This window comes from Propithecus coquereli, unplaced genomic scaffold (assembly GCF_000956105.1).
Source record: "Propithecus coquereli isolate 6110/MARCELLA unplaced genomic scaffold, Pcoq_1.0 Scaffold70, whole genome shotgun sequence".
NCBI lineage: Eukaryota > Metazoa > Chordata > Mammalia > Primates > Indriidae > Propithecus > Propithecus coquereli.
Window position 1 is genome coordinate 4,309,320 of NW_012153063.1, and position 12,322 is coordinate 4,321,641.

The 12,322-nt window shown below is 39.7% G+C and overlaps 1 protein-coding gene across 1 annotated transcript in view; it reads left to right on the plus strand.

Annotated features, from left to right (window-relative positions):
• The first annotated feature begins 1,229 nt into the window (after nt 1-1,229).
• Nucleotides 1,230-12,322, plus strand: part of UNC80 (unc-80 homolog (C. elegans)) — a 242,259-nt gene continuing 231,166 nt past the window's right edge. The window contains 5 exon segments of the mRNA XM_012661211.1: nt 1,230-1,388; nt 2,336-2,384; nt 5,476-5,632; nt 6,554-6,855; nt 12,076-12,199. Coding sequence (XP_012516665.1) covers nt 1,297-1,388; nt 2,336-2,384; nt 5,476-5,632; nt 6,554-6,855; nt 12,076-12,199 — 724 coding nt within the window. The 5' untranslated portion in view covers nt 1,230-1,296.

Consider the following 12,322-nt stretch of genomic DNA (forward strand, 5'->3'; position numbering starts at 1 on the left):
TCCAGATCATTTCTTTCTATTTTTTGGTAGAGACGGGGTCTCGCTCTTGCTCAGGCTGGTCTCGAACTCCTGACCTTGAGCGATCCACTCGCCTCGGCCTCCCAGAGTGCTAGGATTACAGGCGTGAGCCACCGCGCCCAGCCTGGGGTCTGATTCTTTATTGCATGGGTTACATCAACATTTTTGTTCCAAAAGGTATGTAAATATATATGTTTTGCTTGTTTGTTTGTTTGTTTGCAGGTAGTTGGATCCGCAGCAATGGTTTTCTATTTAGATTGCTTCATCCCACCCCACCCCTACTTGCTTTACTATTAGATAATACATCTACTATAAACTATATAGGCATTACCACCACTGAAGAAAAATGGCAGATATCACTGGGTTGAACAGGATCACCCAATTGCACTTAATAGATTGTAACAAGCCACATTGCCTCACAGCGTGATTCAAATGTTCTTCTTCAGTTTGCAATTAACTGATACCCACACTGTTTGGTTTTAGGACTTTGTGTTCCTACTTTGGTAAAACAAGTAAGGTTAATTTCTTGTGGTTAATTTTAAAATAAATTCTCACATCTGAGAACTTTCAAGCTTCCTCTCACTTGCCAAGCTTGCCTTCTTTCCGGGTTTACACTTCTAACAATTTTCATGTGTTCCCTCTGCTAAACCCCAAGGGTGGACTCCTGACCTCCTTGCTAGAGGTGCGAATGATGCCAGGGTCAGTGACTGCTCTGCGGTTCCCCAAAGCTCCTCCTCCCTAGACGGTGACAGTTCTTCCTTCGGATGCCGAGGTTGGGAAGCAGGCCAGGGGACACTCCTGGGTGCATCTCGGAGGGAGGGAAGCCGGGTCCTGGGGGCTGCAGAGGCCGCGCAGGGGACCAGCTTGCGCGTGCGATGCGGAGCGTGGACTCTGTCCGCCATCCCCCTGCTGTTCAACCTGCCCCCGACTCGCCTCTCCAGCTGGGCCGCCCGGCGCGGGCCGCTGTCCACAGTGGGAGGTGCTGAAAGCAAGGAGCGGGCGCGGGGGCGGCGAGGCGGACAGCTCCTGCGAGCGCCCCCCTCCCCGCTCCGCGGCTCCGCCAGCCCCCCCCTCCTCCCGCAGCCATGTTCCCCGCGCGGGGAGGGGTGGGGGAAGCGGAGAGGGACGCGGGATCAGGGCGGAGAGAGCCGGCTTTGCCTCGGGGAAGGAGGGGATGAGAGTTGGGGGGAGCAGCGCGCGGAGGAGGAGGAGGAGGAGGTGGCGGCTAGCGAGGAGCCAGCGCTGGGTCCTGCAGTAGGACTCCCGGGAGCCACCATCATGGTGAAGAGGAAGAGCTCCGAGGGCCAGGAGCAGGACAGCGGCCGCGGCATCCCCTTGCCCATCCAGACCTTTCTGTGGCGGCAAACCAGGTGAGGGGCGCAGAGGGCGCGCCGCGGGCCGCCCTGGGCTGGGGGCGCTCCTGGGGCCGCAGGGGTCGTCGCCGCCACCGCCGCTGCTGCTGTTGAGGCCGCGCCACAGCCTGCAGCTCCCTCTCTGGGGCTGGAAAGCAAGCCCTCTGCACCCGCTTGAAAACACGCATTTCAAAAAAATATTTCAGCGAAGTTTGACGACAAGCAGATTGACAGTTGTCGAATAAATAATATACATTATTTAGGGGGTGGGAGGGCAGAGAGCCTGGGAAGAGGGGGCGGGGAGCTAGGGAAGATAATTGTGACTGGTTGTGCTACTGCGTCCAACTCCCCCTCCATCTCCTGCTGTAATTCCAGCCCGGTGACCTGTTGTTTTTCCAGCTCCTGTTTGGCAAATATCTGCTGTGCCCACTTGTTAACCATTTTGCTCAGATTAATCTTCCTGGTTAAAGCCCCCGAGGAGAGTGATTTTTAATAAGGGATTTTTGCCCCCTCTGAAAAGGCCTGAAACCTTCCAATATTCAGAAAAGGTTTTCTTTATCATTATTATTATTATTATTATTATAGTGCTTTATCAGATAAGAAATTCAATTCTGAAAATCATGACTCGCAAGCCGTGTTCATTTTGCAATTTTTATTATGATCGTACACATGGTTAATGCACCACTTCTGACCATGAGCGATTTAAAATCTGATCAGGTAAAAGTCTTCAGAATAAGAGTGGATAACAAAAACCGTAGAGATCCGCATATCTATTATATATATAATTACACATGTAAAAGCAAATATCATCAGCTGTTCAACACCTGCTCGTTAACAAGCTATAAGGAAGTATGAAATTTGAGTTTCATAGCATCGTGTTTTATTCCTTGAACAATATGTCATAAGAATGCTTTAATAATAATTTTACTTATCTCTATTAACAAATATCTCTATTAATTTTTCAGTGCATTTTTGAGACCCAAACTGGGGAAACAATATGAAGCCTCTTGTGTGGTATGTGATTTTCACTGTTTAATAATTATTTCCACAGTCTGTATGGCAATTTGAACCCAAAGACAAACTTTAAATCATACTGACTATATATTTAATGTTAATTCACTTGGCAGGTATTATTGAGTGTGTGCCAGGCACAATTTTCTTTGCTGGAGTAGAGCAATGATAAAAACAAAAATAGCATTTACATTCTAGAGGTAAGGGGACAAGCCACAAATGAGTAAATATATGTAAGCCAGATGGTGATAAGCGTTAGGGAGAAAAACTAAGAAAGGAGATTAGGAAGCACTAGGGTGGGGGTTTCATTTCATAAGCAGCGGGTAGATAAGGTTTATTTACTAATGTGGCTCTTGGACGAGGATATGAAGGAAGGAAAGGAAGCATAGCTAAGGAAAGAGTGTAGGGAATAGCAAGTTAAAGAACCTTGGCACCAACTGGGGAGTAAGTGAAAGGATGAAGAGGGATTGAGTAGCAGAAGAGAGAGCAGAAAAATAACAGGCAACCTGGTGATGGGGGACCTTCAAGGGCAAGGGTGAAAAGTCAAAGACTTAACTAACAAAATCGAGGCTATTCTATAGCGGAAGTTCATGTGATGAGTGCCTATGAACTATTTGGACAAAATAATATGGAATTCTGTACTTTTATGTCTTGCATATGTTCTGCAATTCTGAAAATGAACACTATAAAATAAATGTGGAAATAATGATGCTAATATTTATGCAAAATCAAGTGCATTTGTCCTGAGATTCTCAGGGAATCTCATATCCCTGCAAATTCCCATTTTACAAATTGAGAAAATAAAACATGAAATCATGAAGCAACATTGAAATGGACTTTTACTAGCTTTCATTAATATGTGAAGCTCACCTAAATGTTTTTATGTTACATATATTATAACCTAAAAGTGGAAATCTATCCATTTGGATATTGCCATGCATATTTACAAATAGCTGCATGAATGACCTTTTGGTAAAGAGCTCTGACATGTGTTAGGGCCACAAACTGTGATGGAAGCCAACTGGAGAGTTAAACACACACACATCCACTCAAGTAGGAATTTGTTTTGTTGCATCCCCTGCCCGTCAATGTCATCACAGAGATATTTTTCAAAACATAATTTTCTTTTTTTCTTTTTTTTGGAGACAGAGTCTCGCTCTGTTGCCTGGACTAGAGTGGTGTGGCGTCAGCCTAGCTCACAGCAACCTCAAATTCCTTGGCTCAAGCGATCCTTCTGCCTCAGCCTCCTGAGTAGCTGGGACTACAGGCATGTGCTACCATGCCCGGCTAACTTTTTCTATATATTTTGAGTTGTCCAGCTAATTTCTTTCTATTATTTTTTAGTAGAGATGAGGTCTCACTGTTGCTCAGACTGGTCTCGAACTTCTGAGCTCAAACGTTCTGCCTACCTCGGCTTCCCAGAGTGCTAGAATTACAGGCATGAGCCACCACGCCCAGCCAGAATGTAACTTTCTTATGAGGACCTTTAATAGCATTTGTTGTTGAACTTATCTCATTAGAGTAATTTGAGAATTGAAATCTCTGAACCTTCCTTAAACCATGTTGACAATCATACTAGCTTAAAATAATCATGATCTTTCTCTGTTCTTGGCAAAGATATGTCTGATGTTTTTAATGTCACACAATTATCAAATAGCTGAATTATATTCATCAATACATAGAGATAGAGATTTATAATCTCAATATAAAAAACAATTCCCCAAGTTTAAGAAATCATAAAAAGTTCTATTAATGATATTAAAAAGAAAATGACATTAACTATCCAGAAACTCCCTGAGATTATGAAATACATAACTCATCCTCAACAATGTATTTATTAGACCATATAAATTCTTTATAATCTTTTAGTGTCTAATAAACTCATCTTTTACTTAATGAATGATTAGATATTTGAGGACTGGAGAATTTTAAAGTATTTGTATCTGTATCACAAACATATCTAAAGGCTTTTATTTAGTTTCTTAAAAGAAAACAAAAGACATATCTCTAGTTGTGCTCCTTAACAATACTGCAGAGTGCCTTTTATTATAAAGGTGAATTTCTTATTTTCCTTTTTTTGATCTAAAAGTAAAAAGTTTTCTTTGGAGAATCTCCATAGTAAGACATTTCTTTTTCACAGCTATTCTAACAATTCCAATAATACAGTTTGAGCACTTCAGACTTGTAGTATGATCATTTATACAATTTTCTTGACCATTTGGGGCATCACGTACCAATCATGTTCTTATAAGTCAAATGTTTATTAAATTTATTCTAATATTTGGTAGCTACACTTTCTTCAACACTTTATAGTAATATTCTCCTTCCCTTCAAAAAAAAAAAAGGAATTGATTAGGTCAAACTTATTATTTCTTTGGGAGTGCTTCACTCTCTGAATGTATCCCTAGCAAGGATAGAGGATTTAATAATCAGCAAAGGAAAGATGGCTTATTTCCCTCCTCCCTCCCTCCTCCTCTTTTCCCTCCATGTCTTTCTTTATTCAACAGATATATTAAGTGTCTTTCCTTATTCCAGGTGTTAGGTAAAAAGTGTTCTCTGCCAAGTCGTTGCTAGGGACATGAAATAAATCAGGAACCCCAAAATAAGATTTCTGGAAAGAGTTATATCTTAGTTAACACCTGTTGAACAAATTGACATAAATTCTGTCTCTCAAGACATTTTTGCAAAAGACATTTCATTTTGGTCTGCAGTTATGACAGACTCTTTGGATGACTCAGCAACATTTTATAAAATAAGACATTCAAAAATCCTATGAAGTGAAATGTGTTCTTATACTCTTTGTTAGAGAAAGTTTATTTTGATGGAAATAAAAATCTTTCATAATTCAAGCCATTTACTTGGATCAAAAGCCTGCAAAGGGGTAGATAATATGAAATTGTCACTGACCCATTGCATATCAACATATACAATGAAATGCCATGTGAGCACACCCTAAAGGATTTAGTCCATTGATTTGTATCTTTTAAGGTATACAGTACCTTGATATCCATTTTTTTCAGTAGTCAGAATCTTTAATTCCTTCTTTTACATGGTTTTGGGTTTTAGTTTTTTGTCTTTGTTTTTGTATCTATAGTCCTTTGAGCGAGTGTTGGTAGAAAACAAGCTGCATGGCCTCTCCCCGGCCCTCTCTGAAGCCATCCAGAGCATTTCCAGATGGGAGCTGGTGCAAGCTGCTTTGCCTCACGTCCTCCACTGCACTGCAACCCTGCTTTCTAACAGAAACAAGCTAGGTTCGTTACCCTGCATTACTTCTTTATTGCACGCCATTGTCCTTTGTGTTCAATATTCATAATATTAATAACAACCTGTATTGAGTGGTTCCTATTTCCCAGGCACCATGCATATGTTATACCATTTAATTATCACAAAATCTCTGTTTCATTCATGTTCCCTTTATTTCCATTTTACCAATAAGAGAACTGTCTTGTTTTTAATCTTTTAATTTCACAAGCAATAGGTGAATATAGTCTCCTCTTAAACATTAAAATGTTATAAGTAAGCTAAAGACTCTCACTCACCCAAGATGAGTCCCAGCTATGGTTGTCCCCTTTATTCTCTCAATTCTTGAAGCACTCACTTTCATAAATTTGGCATATTTCTCCTAGACATTTTCCTGACTTTGCAGTACTATGTGTGAGTATGTGTGTACATGGGCATAAAGTTTTTTTTTTAGATTGTTTTGCAGATTGCTTTTCTCCTCTGGCAACATATCCTAGCCATTTCCCCCATTTAGTGTATAGCTCTTCTTTATCCCACTGCCTCTCCTCATTCAAATGTTGCCTCTATAGAGGGTTCATTCCAGGTCACAATGTCTAAAATAGAACAGTTGTTATCTTCAGAGCCTACACTTTTAAGCACTGTGCTGCCTATTTGGACATATACTTGAGTATCTAACTGAAGAAATGTGATTCATGCAGTTTCTGCCCCTATGACAACATATCATCTGCAGAGATCGCAGCCAAAAGGGAAGCCTAAAAAACAAGAATGAGCCCTGATAACAGTGGTCATAAGAAGTATAGATAAGTGCTAGTGTCTCCTGGGAAATAGAGCTACAGAGCGAAGCAGGAATGTTCTTCCCAGACACACAGTTGACATCCATTGCTCTGGTCACAGAGTTGGCATTAACCTGCCTGTGTGATTGTCTCATTCAGGCCACCAGGATAAACTGGGTGTTGCTGAGACAAAACTCCTTCACACCCTGCACTGGATGCTCCTAGAGGCCCCCCAGGACTGTAACAGCGAGCGGTTTGGGGGCACAGACCGAGGCTCTAGCTGGGGTGGCAGCAGCAGTGCCTTCATCCACCAGGTTGAAAACCAGGGTTCTCCAGGGCAGCCTTGCCAAAGTAGCTCCAATGACGAAGAAGAGAACAACCGAAGGAAGATCTTCCAGAACTCCATGGCTACCGTGGAGCTCTTTGTGTTTCTGTTTGCTCCTCTGGTCCACAGGATCAAGGTAAGCAGAAAGCTAGTGTCAGGACTGGCGGGGGATGGACATGAGGTGCAGGTGGGCTTCAAACGATATTTCCATGTTTGGTTGTCCATGTCTTTGTATGATCTGATAGCTAGTCGAGACGTTGAGAGTTTAATTTCTACATTAAAACTACTAAATATTACTTCAAAAACACAAATCTCCACTAATCCTTTACCTACTTAAAAATCTTCAGTGGTTCTTCACCTTCCTCAAGATAATGCCCAATGTATTGAACGTGAAATGTAAGCAGTTGAGCATGATGTATGGCTTAAATTGCTTTCTTGATGTATCAACTGTCAATCCCTACAGACCACCCCAGTGATCCAGCCTTGAGAGCTGTGGGAGCCATTCCTTTGCTCTTTGCTCTGCCCTCCTTTCCTTCCTCTGTTCCTCTCATGGTCCTTCAAACTCCAACTTTAATGTCATCATTAACATGGTTTTTCTTGGACCTTCCTCATCCTTCCCCATACTTAGTCACTACCTCTTTTGTATTTCTACAGCATTTTGTAACTACTGCTACTATAATACAGGGTATAGAGCAGAAGTTTAAATCTTTATGTGCTATGGACTTTTTAGCAGTTGGGTATAATCTAAGACTTGCTTTCTAAAATATTTAGATGCATAAAATATAAAACACAGGATTATATGAAAATCAATTGTCTTAAATATAATTATATCCATCTATCTCTTGGACCTGGAGGAGACAACATAACTTGAAATCACTGTGCCACTACTTTTTAGCTGTGTAATCTTGGTGATATTACTTAACATCTCAGATCTTCAATTGTACAAAATTGTGGATACCTCTAACACAGGATAAGTGTATGTGAAGACACATAGTATATTTTCAACACATGAAAAGAAATCAAGAACTATTTGTTACTTCTGTGAGTGAATAAATTACCATATTCCACCTAAATGCTAAGATAAGAGATAAGATGGAATTAATATGTTCAACTTCTTTTCAATAAAATGTTATGACTCTAATGAATGGATGTTCAAGTTAGCAATGTATATGTAAAGGTGGTTGTGACCATCAACAATCACCATTAGGGAATCAGACTAGTATTTTCACCCATTTTAGTTTTCTAAAACATTCACTTCTTATTAACTTTGTCCATTGCTGGTAAGAATAAATTTGAAACTACCTATAAATTTCCTAAATGCAACACATACACTGGCCATATTGCCCATCAAACATACTAAAATTTTTAAATGTTGTTAAATCAAATTAAATTGCTTTAGCTTTTCATTTTAGAAAGTATTTTATAAAGATTATACTAAATGGAAAGCATTACTTTAACTGAGACTGTCCACCTGGCCTGTGGGACCTGCAGGACCTGCCCCCACCCACCCCATGGACCTACATAGCATTGGGTGTCCATACATATATAGTGTTGGATGTCCCATTAAAGGTGACTCTAGAAGAAGAATTAGAGCCCCAGAGTTTATGCATTCCACCACCTTCAGAAGTCTTACAAAGGAACATACCAACACAAGAGAAGGCTATAGATGCTGCAGGCATTCAGGTCTGAAGAGTAATTGGATTCAGTTGGTGTTATTTGGAGAAAGTAAAGTATGTTCAATTAATCAAAAATTATGTATTAATGCTCAAGGTGCAATGCATGGATGGAGAGATCTCAACTTGTACTCAAGAAATATATAGTCTAGTTGAGGATGTGTCAAATAAAACAAAATGATGACAGTAACAGTCAGTGAGTGCTGAGTGTCACACTGATAGATCAGATGTTAAAGGCCAGGATTTCAGTACAAGAAGCTCACTCCCTGCAGCAGTTTTCACTGGACTTTTACTTGTGTCAAGATTACTTATGAGAAACATGGAAAAGTACTGAGCTCTGAAACTAAGAAATTATTAAAACCAGGTCAGTTGAGGTTTGGCTTCCTACATTTCTGGAGACAAATCTGATAAGCTTTGCTTAGTGCTAATTCCCTGCTTGCTGGTTCTGACACCACATACAGTACCATGCAGACTTCCCTATGTCCATTTCAAGGGAATGTGGGTTACTCTCCCCTTAACTCCATTCTTTTCTATCTAACTGCTTACTCAATATCTCTAGTTGAATGTCTAATAGGTATCTCAAATTTAACATGTCTAAAACTATGCTTCTAAAATTCCAAACCTGTTCCTCCTTCATCTTACTCATCTTTATTAATGGCAAAGCCAAAAATCTTTGACATTTCTTTCTCTCACACTGCACTTCCAATCAGTGGCAAAATTCTATAAGCCATATCTTCAAAACATATTCAGAATCTACCACTTTTATTTGCCCTTTACTTGTACCCTAGTCTAATCTATCTTTCATCTAGATGACAACAATAACTTCCTAAATAGTCTCTCCTTCCTCCCTTGCCCTTTCTCAAACTATTTTCAATGGCTTGAGTGAACCTATTAATATATACATACAGTGATGTCACTGTACTACTCAAAACCCTGTAGTGGCTTCCTGTCTTACTCAGAAATTGCTGAAGGCCTTATCATGACATATCAGGCAATATATTACCTGGCACTTAATAACATCTCCAATATTACTTTTTTTCTATTCTTCCCTAATTCACTCGACTCCAGGCACACAATCTCCTGGTTAGTTCTGGACACATTAGGGATACTTAGGGGCCTTTGCATGTGCTGATCCTTTTTAACAGAATACTTTTTCTGGAGATAGCTACATGGCAGCTCTCTCATTTCATTTAGATCTTGACTCAAAGTCACCTTCTCAATAAAGACATCCTTGGCCTTCTGGTCTAATTTCTGATTTGATTAATTCACATTGTATGCATGTATCAAAACATCACGTGTACCTTATACAAGTACACAACTATTATGCATCCATAATAATTAAAAGTAAAAAAAGAAAAATATGTGATTCCACACAGGGTGAATCAATGTAACTGAACATCAAGGAATCTTCATCTGAAAAGGCTGATGTAGTCCTCGAATAAATCCACACAGTGGTACAGAGAGAACTCTTCTGTAAACCTTGCCTGATACATCCCCTTGTAACCTTGTAAAACTTGCCTGATACATCCCCTTACTTGCTTTATTTCTTCTTTGCACTATGAGCAGGGATTTTTGCAAGTTTTGTTCATTGTTGTATTCAAGAACCTAGAATAATCCCAGGTAGATAGTAGGTGCTCTATAAATATTTATAGAATACATGTTGAATTAATTTGACCAATTGCTTTATGTGTTTTTCTAATACTTCCCCAGGGAATCCTAGAGGCTTTTCCATTGTGGGCACTTCTGTAGCTCTGCTGCTAATGGTGCCAGGATCCCAGCCTGGTGTTTAGGTTTACAGAAGAGCTCTCTCTGTACCACTGTGTGGATTTATTCGGGGACTACATCAGCCTTTTCAGATGAAGATTCCTTGATGTTCAGTTACATTGATTCACCCTGTGCGGAATCACATATTTTTCTTTTTTTACTTTTAATTATTATGGATGCATAATAGTTGTGTACTTGTATAAGGTACACGTGATGTTTTGATACATGCATACAATGTGAATTAATCAAATCAGAGTAATTTGGGTATCCATCACCTCAGGAATTTAAGATTTCTTTGTGTAAGAAACATTCCTGTTCTACTCTTTTAGTTATTTTAAAGTATACCCTAACTTATTGTTGATTATAGTCACTTTGTTGTGCTGTCAAATATTGTTCATTCTATCTAACTATATTTTTGCACCCATTAATTATCCCCACTTTAACTCCCCCCGACCTTCTTGATAGCCTTCCAGCCTCCGGTAACCATCATTCTATTCTCTATCTCCATGAGATCAATTGTTTTTAATATTTAGCTCCTGCATATTAGTGAGGACATGCAATATTTGTCTTTCTGTGCTTGGCTTATTTCGTATAACATAATGTTCTCCAGTTCCATCCATGTTGTTGCCAATGGCAGGATTTCATTCTTTTTTGTGGCTATATATTATAATATTCCATTGTGTATATTTACCACAATTTCTTTATCCATTCATTTGTTGGTGGACACTTAGATTGATTCCATATCTAGGCTATCGTGAATAGTGCTACAATATATATGGGACTGCATTTTTTTCTATTTTTTAAATTTCTTCCTAGCTCTTTTCTTTCAGCTCAGTGATTTTCAGTGTTGGCTATGCATGAGAGTCAGCAGGGGGAAATTTAGAAAACCTCACAGAGATTCTAATTCAATGGGTCTGGGTAGGGGAGGTAAATGAGACCTGGGCCTCCTAGTTTTAAAAGCTCTCCAGGCAATTATATAATAATATGCAAGCAAGGGTTGCAACTCACTGCTCTAAGTGAACTGTTACATCTCAAATGTGTTTATTAACCTGTGTTCACATTCTCTGCTTCCATCTTTACATTGTTTTGAGAGCTGAGGTATTTAAGATGTAGTCCGAGAATGCCATATGTTTGTACTTGTACAATATGAGATTGCATTTTAAACACCTCAGTGTCTCAAAATGAAGTAATAGGAAGTAGAGAATGTGCTCCTGGAAGAGATCTACAGTTATAGTTAAGCTCAGTGAGCACAGGTTGCAAAGTCAGTGCAATTCAGCAAGTATTTGTTGAGTATCTATTGTGCATCTAATTCCTAATGCTGTGTTAGGCACTGTGATGAAGCTGGGGTTGAAGGGCAAGGATGATGATTGATTTATTCTTGCCCTCGAGGAAGTAAAGATTGTTGAGAAAACATTACAAAATAATACACTATGGAGGGTCAAAGTGTATGTACCTGATGCCATGAAATATAAGAAAAAGGGATGGGCTGGGGAATAGAAAGTCAAAATAGCCAGCATCTAATGATATTGCCTTATGAGGGAGAAATAAAAGCAATTAAATAGTTAAGAGGAATGATAATCATGACCACAAGTGAATAGATCTGCCAAGACTCTTCAGATAAACAGATCTCGATCACGACATGCACAAAACAATAATTTGTGTGTTCTGTGCTTTGCCCAAAATTAAATTTTGATTAGTGATGAACTTTGCATAGAACGGACAACTGTGATTTTCATATTTGCAATGATAAGTTAGGGTCATTGGTTTACTCTAGAAATACTCATCTAAGCAATGAAAGGTTTGGCAGATCAATGCACTCTAAAAATAACCTTGTGAATAGTGTTAATCCTTGCATTGACTTGTCCCTTCAACCAATTTTTGCATTCCAATTATTGGCCATAAATCTCCTCTTCTTCTAGGAATCTGACCTCACCTTCCGTCTGGCCAGTGGGCTTGTTATATGGCAGCCTATGTGGGAGCACAGACAGCCTGAAGTCTCTGGCTTCACAGCATTGGTGAAGCCCATCAGGAACATCATTACAGGTTCGTGACTTGGGCACCCAGTGGGACGGTATTAGCAAATTCCCTTAAACACAGTAATTAGGGTGATGGAATGATTTGCCCTCAAAAAGCCAAAAAGAAGCAAATCCCTCCATGGAGTTATCT